The 27697-nt window shown below is 36.6% G+C and overlaps 1 protein-coding gene across 9 annotated transcripts in view; it reads left to right on the top strand.

The window, feature by feature from the left end:
- The window catches only part of LOC139006587 (protocadherin-9), a 929214-nt gene that overhangs the window by 592962 nt on the left and 308555 nt on the right, over positions 1-27697 (top strand). For 5 of the 9 annotated variants that reach the window (XM_070408966.1, XM_070408967.1, XM_070408968.1 and 2 more), the window contains one exon: positions 11616-11817. In XM_070408966.1, coding sequence (XP_070265067.1) covers positions 11616-11817 — 202 coding nt within the window. The remainder of the gene's footprint in view (positions 1-11615; positions 11818-27697) is intronic. The other 4 variants (XM_070408970.1, XM_070408973.1, XM_070408972.1 and 1 more) reach the window with 1 other exon arrangement.

Genomic DNA, 27697 nt, shown 5'->3' on the forward strand with positions numbered 1-27697 from the left:
GATAAAATAAGTTCTTAGTAACTATTTTTTAGTTTGGATTTTAGAAGATGGATAGTCATCATAGGTCAATCTATCTAGCAATTTATCTCCTGTTGGGTCTTTTAACAATGAGTCCAAGAATTTAGATGAAAGTCCAAGGATGCCTTTTTCCGTGTGCTCTATGTGGACAAAGACAGTCCCTTTCTTACCCACACTGCTTCCCCTTCCCCATTCTGGAAAAGCATTTCTCAAAATGTGTTATGTTTATAGGAAAGCCTAGAAGAGAGAATTCAATACTTGGTTAATAGTTATTGTCATGTTTTGTTCCTGTACATACATTTCATATCTTCTCAGTGTAATTTGGATTATCACCAATGTTTTGTAAATTGCATAATAATCTGCCTTGTCCATGCAAATTGCTTCCTCCATTAACCTGCTTATGAAGATCTGGTTCTTTACTATGATTGACTGTTTTAGTGGCTCCTGTGATTTAGTATTTCTTTTATTAATAGTTAGACGACCATCTTCATCTATAAATTATATGAATTATAGACTAGCAAGTGGCTCTTTCTTCAGGAGTATCAACCTCATTGGCATTTTCCTTATTTTTGATGAAAACGACAAGTGGCTACGATTTCCTTATAATCCATGGGCTGCTGGTATTAAATATCAATGACATGTCCTAGGACTAGTTCAAAGAGCTCACTCCTTCACAGCTCCTACAACATATTTTACACTTTGTTTTTATACTGCAAACGTAAAACCAAAAAGTTAAATGAAATCAGACTGCAATGCTGAAACAAAATCAATTGAAACAGATTATACTACATTTTAGGTGCAAATTCATAATCCTTCATGAGAACTTTAAACAGCCTTATTTTACAGTAAGAGTATTTCTGGGCGGATTTATACATATCACCTCTTCTTCCCCTCTATGTGTGTTTCATTCTCTAACTTGGAATAATGTAATCTATCCTCTCTAAAGCCTTGAATTGCTAGTTTTCATTCTTGCTAGGTAATTATGATCTTGTGCCTGTTCAGCAATACACAATGAAAAGTTAAAGTGTGTGTGTATGTGTATCTGTGTATGTGTGTGTATGAATACTGAAACTCTATAAAATCAAGGCTACCTCCTAAAAGATACTGTGAACTTAAAGGAAATTTGGCCTATTTTGGTTTTACAAGTCTTATTTTTGTATTGAGAATTATTAACAGTGAGGAATGCTAGTGAGATGTCCATCATATATATATATTTTTTAATACTGTTAATGTCACCGGAGATGCATTCTAGAATCCTAGACATCAAATCAGACTCTATTTCTGTTACCAACACTGACGGATCTGACACATATTATTTTAGCAATTTTTCATTATCCCAAGAAAGACTCACTTTTTTTAAAAAAAGACCACATGCTCTGTTTGTATATATTTACTTAATAATAGTGATAATTTGGTGTAATTTCTAATTAAATTGCTGCAACTGACATGCATGCTGATGTTGTAAATATGGTAAAGGCAACTTACTCTGTCACATGAATGTGTTTATGCTAGAAAACTACATTGGAAAGGACTCTTGCTGAGTCATTGCTTCCCTATGTCTGCACATATAATTTATAGATGCAAAAGTTCTGCTTGCGGATTCAGCAGCAGCTGCTCCTGTTTAATGTAGTCATTTTATATTTTCTATGTTCAGATAAAGTGCTGCATTCCTACTGGGCAACATTTAACTATGAGAAATAAGTTGAGGGTATTTCTGATAGCAGGAACTAAATAAGAATATAAGAAGCAAAAGAGCTAACAATGCTGACAATTCGTAATCTTCTCTGCTTGCCTTGGGCCCCAGAGGAACCCTAAGGGTGGGGTGATGGCACTAAACCAAGAGGAACGTTCTCTCAGAATCTTTTCCCTTTCTCCGATGTCCCTGAGGGGAACATTATGTAGGCAAGGGATTCCTCTTTTATGTCTGTTTCCAATACGCATATTCAAGCATCAAGGCTACACCCAAAAAGAGGACAATGAATATACTTTTCCCTCAAGTTTCTAAAAGCTATCAACTTGTTTTTGCACATGGAGAGAAATGCTATCTAACTTTCTCTCAGGTCCTACTGAGATCAAAAGGAAATGAAAATAAAATTACATTAAAAATTTCACTATAGGCACTACATAGGCATGCTTAAGAGGTATTCAATGGACTTTACAAAGTATAAAAACATAGGTCCTTGCTTTGAGGAAGTCATTTCACAATAAGAAATTTACAAACTGAACAGGCTGTTGATGTTAATATGAGTTTCCCACACACGCTGAAGCAAGGTCTCTAAACTAAACACGCAGTTGAGTAGTGAAGTTAGAACACAAGGTACAGCTCTATCCTGAAAGGAAGTGGTTGCTTAGTGGCTGGTAGGGAACTGTTAGGGAACAGAGCAGTAAGTACACTACAGATGGACACTCTCTATCCCCCTGAAACTGCTACGCAACTTCAGAGAGCCCATTATCATCCTCGTCCTCATCCTTTGTATGTAGCACTAGGAATAAAAAAATAAATTTAAAGTTGCTGACACCTTTACCTCCATCACCAATGAGCAGGGAAGTTGTTCCACATCTTTTTCAAACACAAATCGAGCCTCCCCATTTCTCTCTAAATATCCTAAATGTAAACATGGAGAGAGGAAAGAAGGAAAGACTGACAGCTAGTGAATTGTTGCCATGTTTCATTTTTCTACTTGTTTAAACCAGGGATGCACTCACTACAAACTTTTTGCTGGGGAGACAGAGAACTTATCCCGTGAAAAAGCACTTTGGAGGATGGATAGTGATACTCGTTTCTACTGCATCACCTGTAGATGTTCTAGTTCAATTCTGGATAAATTATCCGCATTCAATAAATATTCACTGCAAGCTCATTAAATGTCAATGTATATCTTTCAGAAAAACTTGCTGGTTTGTATTTCATCAGGTCTTACTGAGGTGTTAACATTTCTGTAACTACGAAGGTAGAAAAAATGCACAAGGGCATTCAGAGTTAACAATAATTCTGAATTGTAGTCAAGAATAGCCTACTCTACACTTTCTGTACTCTTCTATCTTTTCATTTTATTTTTTCACAAATTGGCAATGGATTCCAATCCAAAGATGGCACCGACCTGGGGTTGTTTTGGCATAAATGCAGAATCTGCTCCCTCCCTTCTTTTATCTCCCAGGTTATTGTTGAATTATACAACAATATAAGCAAAGGTCTCTCATTCATGCATGGACCTTGCCTACATCTGCATAGTTTGCAAGAATTAGAAAGGAATCACATTTGAAAAAGATGGCACAGATGCTAGCCAGAAGCACCCTCAGAACTGAGAGAGTCATCTAATAGCATTCTACTCTTTAGAAAGTTGTCGGATATAGATTTTGTCGTGTTCACCATTTTATACTTAGCAGATAGAATGGTGTCTAACATAGAGAAGGTGCCCAATAATTATTGATTAAATGAGTAGATGCACAAATGGGTGGTGTTTTATGTTGAAAGTCAGAAAAAGTGGGGTTTGTTTACCACTGCAACTGGAACAGGCAAGTCACTTTACCTTATTTCACCTGATAATATGTAGTAGATTAAAGTAGAAGATAATATTTCTAAATAATATCCATCAAATTCTACAATAGCAGAACCATTTTAACATAAGTACTTGATATGAAAAGAAAAAAGAATGACTCACTCTATCAGTTAAAAATAATTAAATGACATAGAAATATGTACTCGAAATATTTCATTTAGCACCAGTCAAAGAGTCCCGGCCCGGCTGGTGTTCTTCAGTGGTTGAGTGTCCACCTATGAACCAGGAGGTCAAGGTTCGATTCCCAGTCAGGGCACATGACTGGATTGCAGGCTGGATCCCTATCGGGGATGTGCGGGAGGCAGTTGATCAATGATTCTCTCTCATCATTGATGTTTCTATCTATTTCTCTCTCTCCCTTCCTCTCTGAAATCAATATAAAATATATTAGAAGAAAAAAACACCTCCCTTATGAGTTCGTCCTTTAAAACTATTCCTTATTTTTATAATGAACCTCTTTTACTAATAACTACCAGTATTCTTCCTAAATCATAAGTCCAGAATCTTTATTTATTTACCACTTTGGTATTAATCTCTTTAGCATGAATGAAGAAGATGTATGTATTAATATTTGTTCCCCTTCAGTTGAGACTGTAAGTAATATCAAACTAAACTATTACCATAGACTTCTTTTGGGGTTGCCTTGCCTTCTAAACCACTAGATGTTTTGTTCAGTTCTGATTTTCTTAAGAGAAAGTATTATGTACATTAATTTCAGATGGCAAAAGTCTATTAAGAAACTTAACTATTTAATTGAGTTGGTGGTTTTAGCTGAAAATGTGTTGTTTGTCATTTAAAAATCCCTCTTTGCATAACTTGCAACCTAGATAATATTCATAAGTTTTACTGTAAAAATTGCAATTGAAGTGTGTTTTCTTAAGAAAAGTTATTATTCTAATTCATATTCTAAAAAAAAATTTGTATGAAAATTCAGTTTTCAGTCTCTAGATTTTTTAAACCTCTGGAATAATTGCCTTTGTTAATCTGAGAAGTATATATGAAAATACTATTTCAGAAAGAGCATATCTTCATCGGATTTAATGCAAAGATAAAGCAAAAACAAGTTCACACATGGAGTTTTAACACAATTTTGTCTTTTACTTCATCATTAGTAAATCCTGGCTGATACTTGTGCATGTGTGTGTGTGTGTGTGTGTGTGTGTGTGTGTGTGTGTGTAGTATTTCATGATTAGAAATATGGGTGATATTTTATTTCTTAATATGATTAAAGGAACTAAATCAGAATTAGGAATATTTCTTTTAAAAGATAATTAAAGAATTCTCTACAAATATAAGCATATTAAAACAATTCTAAAGCACTTTTTTCTACTTTCATAATATCAATTAATAATTCTCCAGAGAATACTTGTTTTAAATGTCAGTCATTAACTGCTAAATTTGTTTATTTGACTTATAATAATTAGCTTAATGTCAGATTCAGATAGTTATTCTGTCATTTGAGGAGAAAGCAAGGATTTTTAATTTCAGTGATTAAACAGGTGTAAAAAACAAGGAAAGAATGGAAAATAGAACAGCAGAGAAAGGATAGGAAGATTATTTTATATGCTTTAGCTCAAGAGGAAACTCACCTTGTGTCTAAGAGATCTTTCCATTCTCTTGTACTAAATTCTAATTTGCTATAGTGATAATGAGAAATACTTAAAAATTAGAATGATTTATTATTACAAAGGCAATGCATAAGATGTTAGTGTAGCCAAAATAATAAGATTATAAAATACTTAATTCCTAGATTAAGCAATACCACTTTAAACACTTGGTATATGCTGAGATAGATTTTATTTGATATATACTCACATCTGAAAGTACATTAACAAGAATGCAATACACTAAGCAAAATCTTTACTAACCTGATTTTTACACTTAACAATAGATTATAAATGCTTTTCATATCAATTAATATAATTTTAATTATTGTTATTTATTTAATGATATATATATATATTATCTACACTAATAAAAGAGAAACATGGTAATTAGCATACGGCCGCTACCATTCCCATTGGCTAATCAGCATATCCTTATGCAAATTAACTGTCAGCGAAGATGGCGGCTGGCAGCCAGGCAGCTGGAAGCAAACATGAGGCTTGCTTGCTCCAGTGACTGCAGACTCCAACGTTCCCGGCCTGACTTGCCGGCCTCTGAGCTGGCAGTTTGAAACATTCTAATAAATATAGAAGCTAAACAAAACCCCAGAAACCAGCTTTCAGCCAGCCGGGATCTCAGAGCTGGAGTTATACATTGTTTCGATTATAGAACCGAAACAAACCAGATACCTGCTCTCAGCAGCGGAAGCCTCAGAGCTAGAACCAGAGCTAAAGCTGGCCCAGAATAAAATAAAAAAAAGAGAAAAAAAGGAAGCAGTTGGGAGTTTCAGTCAACAACTGCCAGCCTGAAAGCAGCCCTCAGCCCCTCATCCAGGCTGGCCAGGCACCCCAGTGGGGACCCCCACCCTGATCCAGGACACCCTTCAGGGCAAACCAGCCAGCCCCCAGGCCTCTATCCTATATAGTAAAAGGGTAATATGCCTCCCAGCACCGGGATCAGCGGAGCAGCGAGGCCAACTGGCACTGGATCAGCATGACAGGGGGCAGCACTCAAACCCCCTGATCGCCCTGCGACTCTGTGTGTGACAGGGTGTGGCATCCCAACCCCCTGATTGGCCCTGCTCTGTGTGTGACAGGGTGCGGCGCCCCAACCCCCCCCCCCCCCCCCCATGGGCCCTGCTCTGTGTGTGAGGAGGTAGAGCCATAACCTCCCCATCGGCCCTGCCCTGAGTGTGACAGTGGCGGCATCCCAACTCCCTGATCTGCCCTGCTCTGTGTGTGACAGGAGGTGGTGCCCTAACTCCCCTATCGGCCCTACTCTGTGTGTGACAGGTGGGAGCTCCCCAACCCCCTGATGGGCCCTGCTCTGTGCATGACAGGGGGGAGCTTCCCAACCCCCTGATGGGCCCTGCTCTGTGCATGACAGGGGGCAGTGCCCAATCCCCTGATTGGCCCTGCTCTGTGCGTGACAGGGTATGGAGCCCCAACCCCCCTGATGGTCCCTGCTCTGTGCGTGACAGGGGGTGGCGCCGCAACCTCCCCATTGACCCTGCCTTGAGTGTGACAGGGGGCAGTGCCCCAACCCCCCAATCGGCCCCACCCTGAGCGTGACTGAGGGTGGCATCGCAACCTCCCAATCCACCCTTCTCTTTGCATGACAGGGGACGGCGCCCCAACTCCCCAATCAGCCCTGCTCTGAGCCCGACCAGGGGCTGCACCTAGGGATTGGGCCTGCCCTCTGCCACCCAGGAGCAGGCCTAAGCCAGCAGGTCGTTATCTCCTGAGGGGTCCCAGACTGCGAGAGGGCACAGGCAGGGCTGAGGGACGCCCCCCCCCCCCCCCGAGTGCACAAATTTTTGTGCACTGGGCCTCTAGTTACGTATATAAAAGCCTAAGCAACCAGCCGATCATTCAACTGGCCTGATGGAGCTATAACTTGCAATGACCACCAGGGGGCAGACACTCAATGCAGGAGCTGCCAGCTGTGGTTCTCAGGTGACACACCCGGAACCAAAGAGGAGGGAGCCTGATTCAGGGGTGTTGTCACCGGAGAACCACCCTCTTGCAATCGGGGACCCATTGGGGTATGTTGGAGAGCCAGTCTCAGCCCAATCCCGGCAGGCCTGGCCGAGGGACCCCACCAGTGCACTGGGCCTCTAGTATTATATAATTTATTAATTAATCACTTATTAAACACTTCTTCCTACATTTTGCTATTTTATTCAAATACAGAATGAATTTTAACTTCAAATCTTAGCAGATGAGAATCCCTCTAGATTAATGGGATTGGAATTGTGAGCTTGAGTGTGAGTCATTCATTGGTGAATAATACTCTATAGCAATAAGAAACACACAAGAGAAGTATTCAAGGATTGACTGGGGTATCTTAGGGGACTCATTCTTTCAGTTTTTCTTGAAGAATAGTGCCCAGTGCAGGAACATATATATCTTCCTGAGCCTCTTCAATTTCCCCTCTCTTGCCTTTCTACTAACCTGTAACAAAAAATATTGTGAAGGTGCTTGGTGATGTTTCTTAAATCAAACCAGTGTGGCACCTTTTGACTTGCAGGATCCGGGACTTACGTATATTTGTACCCTTGGTCTCTTATGCTTGTGTAGAGTAAGAAGTCTCTCATGAAAGGTTTGCTTGGTCAGAATTCATATTGGCAGCCCTCTGAGAACATAACATGAAACAGTCTTACTAGTTACTCATTCTCATCTTATTCTTCCTTGGGCAGCCAGGGACCTAGAGCTAACCTGTCAGAGATAAATCAGATAAACAAAGATAACACTCGAACCATGAACCAGACATAGCCAGTAACACCAATTTATTAATAATAATAACAGTTTTCCATGGGAGAAAATAGGATGGGTAAGAAATAGATTTAGAAAAACAAAAGCTAAGTGGAAAGTCTGAAACAGTCTCATAACATGTGTTGTCCCAATTCAGTCAGGCAGGATTTGACTATATTTGTAACCCAGATTGTGCCTATTTCCATAGGGATTACCCAAAAGCAAAATTCCCAGAGGCAGTAAGTAAAAAATGTCTTCCTCTTTGTCTCTTCAAATATACAAACAACTGTAGGTTTCTTGAAAGAATAATGAGGAAACCTTCACTTTCTTGGAGGAAAGACCATGTATTCTAGGCTGTTGGTTTTCCTCATCCCTCCTTCCCCAGAGCAGCTGCCCCTCAGAGGCCCTGAGCTGACATGAGCCAGGGGCATAGGGCGAGCGAGGCACACCGTCATTCTGGGTTTCAGCCACTTCCTTTCTGAAAGAACAAATCTTTTTCCTTTTCTGGGGTGAAGGAATCGCATCTTTAAAACTAGCTAAATATTGATAGAAACAGAGGTTAACAGATAATATGTAGCTATACATTTCAATAATTACAGCTGCCTTTTATTGAGTATCTACTATGGTACTATTTGGCCATTTCGCAAAGCTGGGAACTTGTTCAAAGATGTAAAGTACCTTGCCCCAAGCCAGTCTCTGCAGAGCAAGCGCTTCCATCCAGGAGGTTGGGTTCTGGATTTTCAGCTGGTCTTATTTGGCAAAACCTGAATAAGTACAGTTGAGTCCTTGGTGACACCCGCAACTCCTGTTTCTAACGCTTCTGTACCTCATTCTTCTGCATTTCAGTTTATTCAAATCTTCTCCTTACATCTGCCTTGATATGTTGGACATTTGTCTACTTGCATCAATCATTATGATGATAAAAACTAAAGACTGATTTGCTTGCTGAGTTTCTTAGTACCATGATAGGTGTGTTCCAATTCTTAGTCCATAGGTATCATCACCCCCACCTCCCATTACACTGATAAGTTGTGCACAAGTTTGCCAGTTAAGATTTAAACATCTTTAAATTAATTAGGAAGTATTTTCATAAGCCTCCGTGGTATCAGCATTGTATCAGTCTAATTTATAGTATCTCAATTAAATTATACTAAAATTATAATTAATTCACACTAATAAAGTGGTAAAGAAATATAGTGGAGTACATGTGAGATGAAATCTATTGTTATACTTTAAAAAGTTATATTTAAAATATTTTATCTTCTATTCTTAGTGTAATCACAGGACTAAGAGCTTAGTAGACGCTCAAATAAGAGTTTAAATGACTGTCTGTAAGAACTGCCAGATTCAGGCATCACTGGTGTTGTGGATGTGGGTATTATTTTAGGAGGAAAAAAATACTGTATTTCAAGCAACAATAGTCATGTTTGGAAGAATATCACAGATATCAATTTCCCCTTTTCCTGCTGTCATGGAACATACTTGTTCATAGCTTGGGAGGCTTCTGGGAATGCTTTATGGAGATTGCAGAATCATCTGTTCCATTGCCTTTGTCTTTTGTTTGACTTCTTTTCCACTCACCTGATCGAAAACTAAGAGATATTCCTCCACAGTTAACACCAAAGATATTTTAATCACCAAAATTATGGACTTTAGGTTAGGGCAGTCACTTTAAAAACTGTTTGCTAGTCATGTATAAAGGGCAGCCTGGTCATTGTTCTTAATGCTGTGTTTATGACAAAAGGATGCTGATGAATTAAGAGTGTATTGAAACAGAAACAAGAATACTTGTATTATTGATTTTCCCTAAAGGGTTAATTTCACAAGAGAGACAAAATACTATAATAGATAAGTGGTAGCGCAGCCTTTCTTATAAAAAAGAAATATATTTCAGATATCAATATTCAGGCTTGGCTTATTGGATAACTCTTACCTAGGCACATTTCAAAACCTACTGAAAGGGGAATGGTAGCACTGAGAGTTGGGCATGAAGATGGAACGTGCTACAATAGACTCAGTTACTACCATTTATGATTGTAGTTTATGTGATGTGGCATCAGTTTAGTAAAAATGTAACGAACTATCAAATCATTTTACACAGGTCATTGAACAGCAGTAAAGTGGTATCAGCTCAGTTCCCTTATGATAGAGCTGGATTTGAACCTGTGACTCTCAGGAAAATGGCTATGTTCCATTGTCAGTCTATAAAGATGAATTTACAGAGCAACAGCTAATCTACTTATAACATTTTGTTTCTTAACTGCATTTTAAAATTTGATACAATCTATAAATTGTCTCTTGAAAAACACAAATTTTAGGTATTGGAAAATGATTGCATTATACATTATATATTTATTATATGTTATATATTTTATTTATATATTCATAATGTTATTAAATCTGACTAAAAGTGGTCACATGTGACATGATATTGAAAGATCTTTGGGCTATTACAGCATAATTAAAATTAGGTGCAATCAGCCTGGCCGGTTTTGTTCAGTGGATGGAGCGTCGGCCTTCAGGCTGAAGGGTCCCAGGTTCGATTCCGGTCAAGGGCATGCACCTTGGTTGCGGGCACATCCCCATTGGGGGGTGTGCAGGAGGCAGCTGATCAATGTTTCTTTCTCATCGATGTTTCTAACTCTCTATCCCTCTCCCTTTCTCTGTGTAAAAATCAATAAAATATATTTTAAAAAATTAGGTGCAATCAAAATATAGAACACATTTACTACCATTTATATAATTATATTTAGGTCATAAATCTTTATTCCACTCAGCTTTAAATGTTCTCAAATCTCATGGATTATATCCGCTAAAAGAATATTTTTGATTTCAGAGAGAGGAAGGGAGAGGAAAAGAGGGATAGAAACATCAATGATGAGAGAGAATCATTGATAAGCTGCCTCCTGCACATGCTCTAATGGGGTTGAGCCCACAACCTGGGGACATGCCCTGACTAGGAATCCATCCGTGACCTCCTAATTCATTGGTCGACACTCAACTACTGAGCCACACTGGCAAGGCAGCTAAAATAATATTTACCAAGAGAAATAAACAGCAATATGTGCTGAAATACAGAACTTTATTTAATTAAAACACTAACATGTGTTGAAGTACTCATATACATATTTTAGGTCACTTCTGATAGTCACACTGTGCAAATAGATGCCAAAATAATATTCCAAATATCTTTCATCTGGGGTATTCTAGAGCAGATGACTGAAATGACTGGTAGAATACCTAGCCCAGTGGGGGATCGTAATTCCATTGCAAAAACGACCTAAAAAATAGTTAAGTGAACAAAATTTGATTTGTGTCCATTCAAAAGAAATGAAATGCCGAATTATAAGTTTTCACATTCCTCCTTCTTCAAAAATTTTTTATAACTTTGATAACTAGTCTAGATATTCTTTTTTGCCATTCTTGCTACATTTTTAACAGTTTACCATTAGTTTTTGTTCTTAAATTACACAGGATTAAAACTCTTTATCATATTTAAGTTGGACATAACATAATAAATGGCAAATAATAAATGTCTATGCCTAGCTTTATTTACTTATGTAAGTTTACGTTGCTTTTACACTGTATTGATAACTGAAAGCTGTTTTGACGTGTGTTCCGCGGCGCGTGTCTTACGGGGAGGAGTGTTAATCGGCGTGTCCTGTGGTCTTCTTTGTAGTCGCAGCGCCGCGTTACCTTTCACCTGCCCGATGGCTCCCAGGAAAGCTGCAGTGACAGTGGTCTAGGAGACCACGAGCCGGTGGGTAGTGGAACCCTGATCTCACACCCTCTTCCTCTGGTTCAGCCACAGGACGAATTCTACGACCAGGCCTCTCCGGACAAGAGGACCGAAGCAGACGGCAACTCTGACCCCAACTCTGGTGAGTCTTTTTCCAGCTTCCGCCGCTTGGCATTGCTCTGATTTCCGATGGTGCGCTTGAGCTCTCAACAATCATCCTGGGGAGCAAGGAAATGAACATTTGGTTGCTCTTTTCTTTTTCTTTTTCTTTTTCTGGTTTTGTTGTTGTTGTCTTTCTTGAAGTATATCAAGGGTAATGTGCTTGATATATATTGGTGTTTTGTATTGCTCATAGCCTATCAATAACCAATGTTGTGGCTGCACCAGCACCGGTGGTTCTTATTATGATTGCAAGAAGCCCTTCAGCAATAACCATGAGGAAACTTTGAAAAAATACAGGTTTATTACTTATGAGACCAGCACCTCTGGGGCCACACAAGGAGAGGTTGTGGGGAGGAGAGAGTGAGCAGATGGTCCTGGGGCTGTGCTTTTATTGGGGTGGAAGGTGGCGCCCTAAGAGAAGGGTAAACAAGCAAGTAGCCCAAATGGTCAGTGATTGAAATCAACCAGGATCTTGAAAACAAAGCAGCCTAGGTTGTTGTTGGGGGAGAAGGGGAGGAAGGGGCTTTTTTTTTTGTCATGTGGCTGGCAATGTGTTTATTGGAGACAAACATCTTTGAAGTAGGTGCCTCAGCAATCAAAGCTTAATTAAGTTGGCACTCTGATTACAGGAAAAAAAAGTCACGTTAGGGCTTCCACTACAATTGCCTGTTAAATTGTATGCTTCACTTTCATTTTGTAAACCATTGAAAAAGAAAAAAACAACAACTATAATTTCAGAAGTCATTGGTTGGCAGACATTTTGATGTCAAAAATGTTAAATGCAATGTTTAACATTTTAATGATAAAATACAATTAAATAGAACCTAGTCAATAAAGAATAATAAGAAAAATTGTCCTGAGGAATCCTGTTTTCCAATAAAGACTTACAAAAACTATATAATAGTGATTTGAAACAAGCATGAAGAGTAGTGATAATGATTCGGGGTTTACTTTTTTCTGTTTGAGTTTTGGAGGATTGGCTTTTAACCAGTACAATGCACTAGTGGAATGAATGGAATGTACCTGGCAGAACTTTTATTCTCCACAGCCCCACACCCACCTGTGAGATCATTGCCCGTTCAAAGTAAGCCCTGTGAGGGCTCCGCTGTGGACCTTGCAGGAGACTTTGGACAAGTGTTATATAATTTTCAGTCATGTCATTATAAAAAAATCACTGACTTGTTTGCTTTTATTTAAAAATTAAAAGTACAATTTAATAATTATTAATTCTGTGATTGCAGTAGAAATACTGAGAGGAGGTAAATACCACAAAAGCACTTTCTTAACTAGTCCTGTCACGGTAATCCAGCAATAGTGTACTAGTGTTCTCTGAGTTCTACGATTTTTAAACGGACTGTTTCCAGGGTGGTGGTGGAAGACCTTTTGTACATATACCCCTTCCCAAGCTCGGCCCCATCGCTACAAGTTTCTCTAATATACCTTTCTCTTCTTATTGGTGTGTGAAGTTACATGTGCATCTTTTTTTTTTCTTTTCTTGAGGTTTCTCTCTACTCTAGCCAATATTTTAGGAAGATTTAAGTAAAGTCCACTCAGATCCTATGTCGTGGTCTCATAACAAAAACATAAATGCATCTTTTGACTTCACATAACCAGAAATAACAGGCCATACTCATAGGTAACTTTTGATCACACAGCATTTGACAGAGCTGGCCAACTATTCCCCTTAGATTTCTTGGTTTTGATTAGTCTAAGCACCATTAAATCTAAGTGGTTTATTGAATCAACCTTTTCCGGGCTTGAGTGATGAGGTCAGATTGGTAGGAAAGCTCTTTCTGAACTGATTTTCTAGTCTCCAACTTCTCCCTTCCCAATTTTAAGAAATCTCTCATTGCCGTTAAACTAAGGATCTCAAAACTGGTTTTTGTCTACCTCTCCTGCTTGGAGAGTGGTTGGCTCCTCTTATATTTGGGCATCAGCCAAAACAAAGATAGAAAGACACCATTTTAAACCTAAGTCTGATTAATCTAAACTGCCTTGAGCTAGAATTTTAGCCAATATGTATAGCTACTCACCCAGTGACTTAGACCTGGGCAATAACACTGGGCGAGCTTCCAAATGAGAGAAGATAGAAGAGATTCTAAAGCCAAAAAATTAATTAATTAATTAATTAATTAATTAAAGTCTGCTTCAGGAATCCTCCAGAGTTTTTACCAATCTAGTCACATGGAAAAAGGGACCCAAGGGATGAAACACCCTTGCACACTCCAACATTCATCTCAACACAGTGGCTTCACCCAGGAGAGTCCTGGTCAATAGAATGCACTGAACCAGAGCAGTGCTCCTTGGTGGAGAAAGAGAAAGGAGGAGCCCTAAGGGCCCCTGGAGACCTCAACAGATTTTTGACATTTAATGGGACTAAAAATTTTAACCTCCTTTGTAAATGTCTAGAACAGAATTAATTAGAATAGCCTAGATATACTAGTATTAAAAGATTCATAACAAAATGGTAATTCATATTAAGATAGTATTATGATACTAGAGGCCTGGTGCACGGATTCGTGCACCAGTGGGGTCCCTCGGCCTGGCCTGCACCCTCTCGCAATCCAGGACACCTTGGGGGATGTCAGAAAGCCAGTTTTAGTCTGATCCAAGTAGGCCAGGCTGAGGGACCCCACCAGTGCACAAATCCAAGCACCGGGCCTCTAGAATGCATATAAGATCTTTGGTTAATCTCTTTCTCACCCTCCCTCCCCCTTCCCTCAGAGATTCATCAGTCTGTTCCATGTTTCCATGCCTGTGCATTCAGTGTCTGCCCCCTGGTGGTTAGTGCATGTCATAGCTATTGGTCAAACATTCATTTAGGCAAATAGATAGATAGATAGATAGATAGATAGATAGATAGATATTACCTTAAAATTCTTCATTCAGATTTTGTAATTAAGTCTGAGAAATCTGTGAAGTGAGATATGGTATAACTGAAGCAATAACCAACAGTAATAGTCTTGCTATTTAGATTTAAACTGTTTCCTTTGTCTTCAATGGACTTTTCTGCCTGTGATCTGATAATTCTTGCAGAGCCATAATTGTATAGCAATCATGATATATATGTATAAATTACATATCTGTATTAGCTGTAGAGTTATTAGGTATTGCATCTGCATGAATCCTATTTTTTCAAATATGACGTTTCTAAAAAAATAATTATCAAGGTAAATCATATTTCCTTAAGAAGTGAACTCACTAACATGATCATGTAGTACATGAAAAATTCAATAAAACCATTAATTCTGAGAAAACAGTAAGGGATTTTCAATTGATAGTTGTTATTTTTAACAAATATAACTAGACTTATGAAAGAGTTTTACTAAGTGGGAAGCAAACAAAAACATCAGATCAGGAACAGCTTATTACCACTAATTCAGAATTAAGTCTTAATCTTGTCCTATTGGGAATCGTGAATAGGGTCATTTTTATACCCGGTGTTTCCTTTAAACATTTATATTAAAGTATTTTCTCCTGTTTAAGCATGTGTGAAATTTCAGATTGTATTTCCTTTTTTAAAGGCCTGTCTGCCACTTGCTTCTGATTCTACCTGGGCTGTGTGTGAATCACTTGGTAAAGTTCTCAGTAAGGATTGTTTTAAAACTTGATGACATTTATGAGTAATATTTGAGGTCTACTTATGGGTCAGGAAGGCTACTCAATGTTTAGATATATTGTTCATGATCTCACACCAATATTGTAAGTTAGTGTTATAAAGAAACTGAATTCCAGAATATGTATTTTTCTCAAACTACTTAACAACTATCTGAGGCAGAATGTGACTGCCGGAGTGCCTGTCTCCACAGCTTTTGCTCTGACTGTTCAGAGAAACTACCTTCAATGTACACATGTTATAACTCAATACCATCATCCCTGTCATTGATTTTTAAATTCTGTGCTACTAATCATACTTTTAAGAGGAAATTTGAGCAATTGAATATTTAAAAGATGAGTTGGTTGAACATTTGCTGGTAATATTAACTTGATAGAGAACTAGTTCTGTGGGTTTTTTCTGGTATTGGATTAATGCAAATTTAGACTTTAGTAGAATTATTTTATACAGAAACAAAAAAAATGGAAGAGCTTTGCACATAGTTATATAGTTTGTGGGTCAAGAATAAAGCTCATACCTGCTGACTCTTATTTAGTGCTCTTTTCAGTGGAACCATTGTCCTTATCATGTCCCTTATACCTTTTACTCAAAGAAAATCTTTATGATTATCTGATTAGTAGCTGTCTCTCTCATTAATCTGAGGACTATTTGCTTACTTCTATTCTCCATGCATGAGAGTACCTGGCATGTGGTCGGCCAGAAATGTGTATTTGTTGACTAAATGAATAAATCAATATTTCACAAAGACCAGGAAAGGTAATCAAAGAAATTGAAAGTGTTTTATCAAAATAATAACAAATGAACAAAAACTAGAAAGGAATGCATCATGTTAACTGTGATTATCTTCAGGTTGGAGTATTGATTTCTTTTAAATTGTCTGTACATTCCAATTTTTAATAATGTATTTAAAATTATACTTTTATTTTGTAATGAGGTAACACACTTGACACAGAGCTGAAAAAATATTAAAAATGTATATTGTAGAAAAATACATTAAAAATTATTTGTGACAGTCCTAAAGATACAAGATATATGCTGAGCAAAACTGAGAATTTAAAATATTTGGGCATGAGAGATAGGTTGTAATTTTGGATGAAAATAGAAAGTTAATGAAATTAAAATCTCCAGGAAAATCCAGAAAAAATATAATTACTCTATCAAATTTCAATCTTAAGAAATTGTGCTAATCTTAACCTGCAGGGGAAAACAACAATAACACTTCCCATAATATATAGTGGGAACTAAACATGAACTTGATTTTGAGGGTGCAGTATTGTAATAAATACTTTTTGTGAACCATGTTTATAATTTTTATAAGTATCCTGGGTTGAGCTAATTATGCAAATTGAAATAAAATTGTTCAGAGGTTTCATATTGTCATCTGTTGTGTTCACTGGGAATTTTTTTTTAAAGTTTTATTGCTTTTTAGAGAGTGAGGAAGGGAGAGGAAGAGAGAGAGCAACATTGATGTGAAAGTGAAACATGGATTCGCTGCTTCCTGCACACCACCTACTAGGGATCAAACCCAAAGCTCAGGCATGTGCCCTGACCTGGAATCAAATCAGCAACCCTTAGGTGCACAGGGAGGTGCCCAACCAATTGAGCCATGCCAGCCAGGGCTTCACTGGGAGTTTTGCAATCAACAGTGGCCCCTGACTTAAAAAATCTAGAGTTCCTCTGACAAAGGTATAGAGAAGAGGTAATTGGTCCTACTGTGATTTGAGTTAAAGGAAATAAAAGGTTTCAAAACTCAGCAATTGAAAAAACTACTTGATTACCTTCTTATCTGATGAGACATTGTTTGCTTTATTAAAAATACTTTTCCAAAGCTAAATCCAAAATTTATAATTTTTAACTATTTTTACCTCGAAATTAGGACAATAATTTTCTAAATTGGAAACACCTAGATTATAAAGCAAACATATATCTACCCATATCTTTACCTGTCTTCTGTTGCTAATTACCACAATCTTAGCACTTTAAAACAATAACATTCCTAATCTCACAGGGGTCTGAGGCCCTGGCCAGTTGCCTCAGTTGGTTGGAGCCTCATCCCATACACCAAAATGTTTTAGGTTCCATTCCAGGTCAGGGCATATACCTAGGTTGTGGGTTACATCGCTAGTCAGATGCATATGGGAAGCAAGGGATCTCTCTCTCTCTCTCTCCCCTTTATTCCCTCCCTTAAAAGTCAATTAAAAAATATCTTTGGGTGAGGAATAAAAATAAAAGGAATCTGAGCCTGACCTGGCTGGGTCTTCTGTTCAGGGTCTCAAAGCCTGCAGTCAGGTGTCAGCCAGGCTGCAGCCTCATCTACAGGCTAACCTCTGGGACAATGTACGTCCATGACTTTCCAGATTCTTAGAATTTATTCCCTTGCAGTTACAGGACTGAGAGCCCCAACATCTTTGTGGTTATCAGCTGGAGATTTCTCATAGTGACTAGAGGCCACCCCTAGCCACATATGCCTCCCAACATGACCACTTACTTCGAAGCCAGTTAGAGACAGTGAGTCTGCAGCAACATAGAGCTTTATATAATTTAACATGATCATGGGAGTGGTATTTCATCACTACTGGCATGTTCTATTGGGTAGAGGCAAGTCTTGAGTCCCATCCACACTCAAATGAAAGGGATACATATAGTCATGAGCACCAGGGAGTGGAGGCCACAATGTGTGGCAGTCACTCTGATACATTTTTGTATTCAAGAACTTTTACTTAGGGTCCTTTATTCACTTCATTTTTCAATAATTCACTCATCTATTTATTCATTTAGGTAAAGGAATAAATTTTATTCTGTACACTCATGTACCAGTAAAGGCTACTATGTATCAGTACTATGCTAGGTTCTGAGGACAGGCATTTAATCCAAGACTCCTAAATTTATAAAAAATGCCCAGTTACTAATCTGTGAGAGCAAGAGTTCTTAATCAGTTCCTTGGTTCCAGGGATCCATAAGGTTTTTAAGAAGTTCAGGAACCTAGGAAGTTCCTGAAATTGTTTTACAATTTTTTTTTTCTTTCTCTTTGGGCCATGCTATGAGCATTTTATAAACCATGTAAAGAAGGAAAAAAAAATTGAATTTTGTAAAGAAAAGATACCAGATATCAATAATGTTAATGATCTAGAATAAATGCTAATGATAAGTGTATAAAAAAGTGGTTGTTAGAATAGAATGTTTTGATTAGTCAATAAAGATTCTATGAAGTGATACTTTAAACAAATTACATTACATGGATAGAAACTGTTTAAGTAAATAGTGTGTGTGTATGTGTGTGTGTGTGTGTGTGTGTGTGTGTGTGTGTGTGTGTGTTTGCCTCTTGGTGCTTATAAAACAGTGGTTCTCAACCTTGGCTGCACATTAGAATCACCTGGGAATCTTTTTAAAATCCTGATTTCTGGGCCTCATTCTCCAGAAATTCTGTTTCTTTGTTACTAATGTTGTGGCCCCAGAAATCAGGATTTTAAAAAGATTCCCAGGTGATTCTAATGTGCAGCCAAGGTTGAGAACCACTGTTATAAAAGATCATGGTCAGTTGGGCAAGCAGTTAATAGTTCAATATCTTTGTAGCACATGCAGGTATAATCAGCTCACCACTTGGTCTCAGGTTCCTAACCTCCAAAATGGGGCTATTATTACCTATGAGAATGTTGTTCTAAAAACTGCAGTTACTTGATAAAAGCAATCATCTGGCCCAGTCCCTGAAAAATACTAGATATTAAAAAAAATGATTGATATTAAACTGTGCAAGTATCTGGCAATAAATAAAAAGGTTTTGTGAGATAAGTTGAAATCAGATTTTGAATTCTGGGAGGATAAGATAAATTCTAATATAGCAGAAAAGGGAAAAGAAAGACTTGATAGTATTTCCAAGATTTAGTTTGTGAACCTTACTGGAAAAGCACACATTCAAATAAAGTAAATAAGGGAATATAAGAAGAAAAAGTTGAAATTAACATTTTTTATTTTATTTTGAAGTTTGAGCTGCTATACAAGGTTATCTTGGAACTGAAAATGTGATTCTGAACTGGAATTTGGAAACTGACAACATAGAAGGTGATAAAATTCTGGGAGCAAATGTGGTAATTATGAAGAGAGACAAGGAGTCCAAGAAAAAAATTTATGACAACGTTAACATTTAGTGCAGGAAAAGATGAGGGTGGAGTAGAACGAAAGCAGAGACCTCAAATTAAGGGAGAGTTGAAAAGAGATTTGAAAGCTCCAAGGAGTTATAAGTTGTGTACATATTTAAGGGTAAAGACAGTGTGGAATTGTGATTCAGAACACAGACTATGGATTCAAAATAGCCTTTGACCTAACACATTGACCTTGGGACCACAGGGCTGTGGGCACAGAATACAGACTCAGTTTAGATGACATTTTAAGAAGTTATTATGATAAATAGCCATAACCGGTTTGGCTCAGTGGATAGAGCGTAGGCCTGAGGACTGAAAGGTCCCGGGTTCGATTCCGGTCAAGGGCATGTGCCTGGGTCGCAGGCACATCTCCAGTAGGGAGTGTGCAGGAAGCAGCTGATCGATGTTTCTCTCTCATCGATGTTTCTAACTCTCTATCTCTCTCCCTTCCTCTCTGTAAAAAATCAACAAAATATATTTTAAAAAAATAATAAAAAATAAAAAGTTATTATGATGGATAGTGAAAGATGCAGAAAAAGCAAATCATATATCAATATTACCTTGTAAAATATTCCCAATTGAGTTTTTAAAATTTTTCTAGTAAATTTTGAAATGTAATATAATTATTATACATATAAAGAAAGAAAATTCTAACAAGATCTTAGTTTCAAATTCTAAAAGCTTTTATTTTAAACTCTTTTTTGTGATTATTTTTTTCATATCTATCATATTTGATGGGTAGTTTCAAAACGTCCCAATTTGTTAAAAGCTAATAAAAAATAAATAATAAAGCATATTTATTTTCCAGTATTTTTATTGTTTTACTTTAAATAAATTGTGTTTACTTTTTGATATTAAAGTAGTCATCATATTAATTAATAACAAAGCACTTTATGTTGTATTATTTTATTTTTGAGAGACTTACAATGAGATGATTTTATTTATTATTACTTAAAGTAGTTAAGAAATGGCTGTAAAACAGACAGGAACACAAGCTTTCTCTGCTGGAAAGTTTTAAATATCATAAATTTCAAGTATGACTTTAATCCTCAAAAGAATTTGCTTTGAGTACTTCTTTGTGATAAATATTTAAAGTTGTTAGTAATATTCTCTTGCAATTGAACTTAAGAGGTCATGAATAGTGTTTACTATACAGTGGAAGTATCTGTAGGAACAATGCGCCTCCTAGTGTACAGTTAGGGTAATGTCAGCCTTCATTGGTGTGCTGCATGGAATCACATTTCCATAGCTGCATGCTGTCATGTGATTCATTTTTCTAAGGATCCTTAAAGCAGAATAACATTATTTCACCCTAGATTGGGTAGTCTGCTGTAGAGGAGAAAAAATGATTTGTATGTCTTTCTTAATAATAAATTGAGAGGATTAAAAGTGATAGATAAATACATAAGCAAATCAGTAGCCATATCTAAAAATAAGGGACTTACTGATTTCAGTAACTTTGAGAAGCATAAAATTAAAGGTTTCTTTTTTCCAAAGCCATATCACAAGGAAAACATGGACATAAATTACAAATTGTAAAGGACATAAATCATAAAATTACACTAATATCCTTTATTTTATCTAGATACATGAAAATAAAGAAATAATCTAGATTTTTAAAACAATTTTAAATATTTGAAGAAATCATAGCTGTTTGTCTAAAATGTCTGAAATTTACCCTAATGCTATATTGACAGACATTTCTGACAGACGATTGAAAATTTTTCAGATTAGTGTGACTAACATATACATGGATGCAAATTTTAATAACTCTAAAGTAAAGTTGCCAGACAAAATACAGGATGGCAAATTAAATTTAAATTTCATATAAGCAGTGAAATTCTTTGGCCTAAGTGTGTCCCAAATGTTACTTGGGACACACTTAGACCAAAGAAATACTCACTATGTGCCTGAAATTCAAATTTTAGCAGCCAATCTGTATTTTATTTTTTCTAAAACTGGCAGCTCTACCCTAAAAATATGGTGTTGAATTAGTATTCAATATAAAATTCATGTAAAATTTAAGTATAATGAGGAAATCTACCTATTGCATACATTTAGTTACAATTAAAATTCAGAGCATGACTAGTCCACCTTAGAGTTAGTCCTGTGGCACTGTTTCATGTAGAGATATTATTTCTTTGCAAAGGCATTCATTTTTAGTATAGTATTTCCATATTAGAACATAATCACACTTCAACAATACAAGTTCAGTTTCTGCTTATATTCAACAGGATAAATGCATTGCTCCATTGTGGAATGATGACTTTTAATACTTGTCTTTTTCTGATAGTTGCAAACTGAGAGAAAGTCTGGTTAAAGTTTTGATTCATCATGCTTGGTTTAATGATCCTTTTGATATGTAAATGACTTCTACACACTTTCCTTTTTTCAGGATCTAATCTATGATTTTTATGGTCTAACCAATTCCAAAGAAACTTATGTCAACATGGGAGGAGGGTACTGGGTAGAGGGAGATGGAGAGAGGAAGTGTTTCTATATTTTAAGGCTTCCGTTGCATATCCTAGTAAATATGTCCAACTAGAATACACAGAACACATTTTTAAGACCTTTTAAATAAGATACTGAGAGGAAATGTGTGTAGCGCTTAGTAGCTGTGGAGCTAGACAGACTGAGCCCAAACCATGCCTCTTCCATTTGCCAGTGTGTGACTTTGGGCCGGTTCCTCTGCACAATGACTTCATCTGTAAAATGGGATGAGCATAAGACAACTTACCTCATAGACTTGCACAAATTGCAAGTTAACACAAGATATTAATATAAACTAATAAGATATTAATATAAATGTCTAAAATGTATAGTTCTGGGTTCATAGTACATCTTCAGTTATGTTAATATTCCTGTAAGAATTCAGTCAACACACAATTATGTAAGCAAACTCTTGGCTTCAATTCTCTCTTCCTAACAAATATACAAGAATAGAAACATGTGACCTATTTTCCTTAAATTCCAATTCTTGCTGGCTAAGTAAGGAAAGGCAGACATTGATTTTTCTAGTGTATCCTAAATCATCCGGATGATTTTGTAGCTCTGCATCTCCCTTTACCTGCATAGACACTCACACTTGGTTTCTAAAAATTGTGTGATTTAGCTCTAATTGTTTAAAATGTTACAGGTTTAGTCTAAAAAGAACATTTGAATAATATCTACAAATAGGTTTAACTGCTGTGAATTTATTTACATATCAGTAATATTACTGAAACTATTCTAAGTTCCAGACTCCCAGTCTTCACTTGAATGTCAAACCTTTACAGACTTACTCCTACTAATTATCCAGAGAACTCTTTCTTCGTAATTAGAAATAACCTAACTTACAGTCAGATCTGCAAACAAATAGCAATTTACTGTACATTAGACAAATTTGCCAGTTGATCTCTGCAAGTCAATAGCACTGTTAAAAATAACATAATAACGATTTTGATTTAAATGCTTCTTGGAAGGAAAGAATTAAACCATAAACTTCCTAAAGTGCAGGCACTGGTTCATTGATTTTTTTTCATGCTTTTGTGTTTTGCCATAAACAGGTGTTTTATCATTCCTGCACATTCAAAAGACAAACCCTTCACATTAGAATAAAATAACACTTGAACAGCATTTAAATTATTCCATGAATGGAAAAAAAAGTTGCTTTAGTCAGGGAAGGGAGTACATGATATTTTGTTTTTTAAGAAATAGACAGACTCAATAGAGTATGACAATTGTGAAACTCTATCTGGGGACTGAAACTAGACCGAGGGGCCTCACAAAACAGGCCAAGGCTTAGGAAAGGTACAGCCCTGTCCTAGGAAGAGTGCTGTCTCATTGGAATATTCTTCCAAGGCTCTTTTTATTAGGGAAACACATTTTTACATGAAGTCAAAGAGGGTCCCTAATTCGGAAGAGGATGTTGAGTTCTGTTTTAAACTCCTTAAGAACTAGCTACAAAATACCTAACTGCAACAGACCATGATCTCTCCTTATCGTGCAGAAGATCATGATTTAAAATAAGACGCTCCAGTGTTTTGAAGCAGAAATGCCAGTTCTCTACATGCAGTAAAATCTTTTTTTTTAAATATATTTTATTGATTTTTACAGAGAGGAAGGGAGAGAGATAGAGAGTTAGAAACATCGATCAGCTGCCTCCTGCACATCTCCTAATGGGGATGTGCCCGCAACCCAGGTACATGCCCTTGACCGGAATCGAACCTGGGACCTTTCAGTCCGCAGGCCAATGCTCTATCCACTGAGCCAAACTGGTTTTGGCAATAAAAATCTTGACATAAGTGACAAGTAGCACAAGGAAAAGGGAAAGGAAATTGGTTTAGAGACTATCAATTTTACATGATGCTAGCACAATCAGAAGGCTTTTTGGTGTTTAGTTCATTCATTGTTCAAAAAGTATGGACTATGAAGGTATTTTATTATTTGCAGAGCTCTATGTACTTCAAAATAAATAAATTTTGGGGTAGAGACTGGCATTTTCTTCTCTCAATCTCGGTCTCTTCTCTACCTTTCTCAATCTCTCCCTTTCGTCCGCTCTCTTACTCTATCACACACACACACACACACACATACACTCTCTCTCTCTCTCTCTCTCTCTCTCTCTTTCTCTCTCTCTCTCTCATATTAATATAAATGTCTAAAAGAAAGGAAGTATTATAAATAATATAAGGAAAGAACCCTGAATAAGGTGTAGCAGATAGCAACAGTTTAAAAAATACCAGCATTACTATTGAGAAAGGAATGCTATCTGTCCTTACTTGCATTAGTGTCTTCACACCTAGTCCTTCCACATGTAATCAAATTTAAGTCACTAAACTGAAGAGACAATCTGAGTATAATGAGAAAAAAAAAAACCATGAGATATTTTCATGAGTAATGTACCACTGTGATTTTTATGAACATAGGGAATTGTATTTTTGACTGTTCAGATAACATTTTTATTTACTTTTTAGTTCTCATAAAAATTATGTTTAGTTATTGTTTTCAAATGTAAAATTAGAGTAAAGGCAATATGCATGACTTTGATAGATGGTATTGAATAAACAGCTAACAAATTCTCAAATGATCAACTATTCAATATAATCTGCCAAGTGCATATAGAAAGTATAAATTTTCATTTATTTATTTATTTAATATATATTTTTATTTATTTCAGAGAGGAAGGGAGAGGGAGAGAGAGATAGAAACATCAATGATGAAAGAGAATCATTGATTGGCTGCCTCCTGCATGCCCCAACAGGGGATCGAGCCTGCAACCTGGGCATGTGCCCTTGACCAGAATCAAACCTGGGACCCTTCAGTCCACAGGGCTGAGGCTCTATCTACTGAGAAAAGACAGCTAGGGCTTCATGGAGTTTTTAAAACTAAAAACCCACTGATGTTTTCCATTATGTTTATCTCCACATGAGAAAAATTCATAAATTATTGATTTATGTTACACTAGTAGATATTTGAGCTATAGTAATAGCAACCTGCATGAAATAAAATTGTTATGAAGAGAAAATAACTAAATAAAATATAAACTTGTATAATATATTTTAAATGAACAAAAGAGATATATTCTATTTGTAATATAATACTAATGTTACAGAAATCAAATTTCCGAATTTATTTTTGAGTGTGTGTGTTTTCTCTTACATGTTTCAATTGCTTATTTATTTGGCCTCCAAATGAAATTCTGATTCATTCTGATTCACTGTTATAAAGCCTAATAGGTGGCATGGGCTTTCTCATTCTCACTGAATTTCATAAGCACCTGGAATAGGGTGATTCTTTTCTCCGTGGCTAAGCATCCCCTTCCTCTTTGACCTTAGCTGCTCACCCTCAACCGTCCATCACCCACTCACAGCACTACTGACACGCTTTTGAAAACCGGCACACACACACCAGGTTGGGGTCTCCAAGGAATGAAAAGGCAGAGAAGTAAAGGAGACCTTGAAAGCCCCTCAGCTGATTCCTTTGCTACGTACAATTCCCGGTTCTATTCCATAGTGATCATCCTCTTTCACCTTTGCTTCGTGCCCAATAAGTTTTTCCTCCTCTTACAAGTCAAGATGCTGATTTCAATCCAAATATTATTCATCTATTTCCCAAATATTGTAGGGACTGCTGCTTGCAGTTTTATCTTACGGGGATGTGGAGGTCAAATGGGGCGGCATGCCTAGAATCCCCTGGTTTGATTCTGGGCCTCCGTGTAGCTCAGGTTATCTCTTGCTTGGGGGGCATTTGACAGAACTGTCTTCTATTAGCCTTTAGGGTGAGGTTCAAACTCCGTCTATTCCCTTTGCCTCTTTCCTAGCCTATTAGTTTGGGGAATTGGAGGTTTGTGTGAACGATGTGACTCATCTTATTCCAAGCAGCTGGAACAAAGCGTTAACTGTAATGCTGCCTCTCTCTCTACCAGTAAAGCAAAAGGAAGGATTTTTTTTTTAAAATAGTAAATTTGGGGGTTGTTTTCCTCTAATATTTATTTAGAAGAAATGTTTGAGATTGGAAATATGTGAGCATTTGCAATTATTTTAAAAAATCAGTATGGTCTCCTTGAAGTTTTAGACTTTAGAATGTTTTCCCCAGGCAATAAGAGCTTATTTAAATAACACAATAAATTGATACTATGTAAACTCTTTAAGAAGAGTTAACATAGACATCTAACTTACAGTTTTTACTGAAATAGTGTAATCAGATTATATATATATATATATATATATATATATATATATATATATAATCCTACTTCTAAATCTATCTTGTGTTTTAAAGGACAAATATATCAAAAAATATACAATTATGAAAAAAAAACTTCTGACTGAGATGTTCCCAAAGAAGCGAGTTTCTTTTCTGCACACTCCATTTATTGATTCATCCTTTCATTCTAACATTTTATTTATTTCAAAAATTATGTTTGTATTTACTTACAAAATTTCATTTTGTCACATATTTATTCATGTATTTTTAAAATTTTTACTTGAATGCTTACTTCATTGCAGGATGTTTAAAAAGGCAATTTAAATATGTGCTATATTTCCTTTGCTTTATCTACTTAGTACTCACTTTATTCAAGTTTTCTGTGGAAAAAGATGATTACGTAAAATAGGCAGAAACATAATAAGTAAAATATGAAATAGTTGCACAAATGATCAATTCCGTCACTGGAAAACTTCTTCCATAATTTTTATTATGACTTAGTTATACACTAGTATGAAAATTTTACTACTTTACAGTAGCTAACAATGTGCATAGTATTCCTATGAGCAGGTAGGTAGGTTTTGGACTGTAATCAGTCCTATCAAGTAAATTTTGAGATTGATTCATTGGTATTACGAGAACACGAATACATAAGTATGAGAGATTCGTTATGTGACATGATTAATTAGAACAGCACAGAAATTTAGAAATAACTTTGGTAAATGCTATACAGGAGTACCCCATTATCTTACTGAATGCCTAAAACCTCAGATAGGACCAAACCCTATACATATATACTATGTTTTTTCCTAAACCATTGTTCCTCTTAATGTGGTTTCACTTTTCTCAGTTGTAGTGACCCATGCTCAATTATAGTCCAAACATATTAAATGGAGAATTCCAGAAACAAACAATTCACACATTTTGAACTGTGTGCCATTCTGCATAGTGTGATGAAATATCTTGTCCTCTTGCTCCTTCCCACCCAGGATGGGACTTACCCCTTTGTCCAGCATATCCAGCTGTACTCATTACCTCCGTTAGTCACTTAGCAGCCCTCTCAGTCCTCAGACCGACTGCCACAGCATTGCAGTGCTTGTGTTCAAGTTGCCCTTATTTAACTTAATAATGGTACCAAAGCCATTCACATAGCTTTTATTACAGAACGTTGTTACAATTGCTACATTTCATTGTTAGCTATTGTTGTTAATCTCTTATTGAACCTAATTTATAAATTATACTGTATCATAGATATGTATATATAGAAAAAAACAGTATATATAGTATAAGGTTCAATACTATCTTGGTTTCAAGCATACACTGGGGTTCTTGGAAACTCTCCTTTGAAAATGGGGGAGGGGGCTACTACCCATGCATAGCTTTTATGGCTTCTCTTTGGCATGTTTAAATTGCCAGCA

Source organism: Myotis yumanensis, unplaced genomic scaffold (assembly GCF_028538775.1).
Source record: "Myotis yumanensis isolate MYYU_CA2020_CCGP unplaced genomic scaffold, mMyoYum1.0.hap1 SCAF_3, whole genome shotgun sequence".
Lineage (NCBI taxonomy): Eukaryota > Metazoa > Chordata > Mammalia > Chiroptera > Vespertilionidae > Myotis > Myotis yumanensis.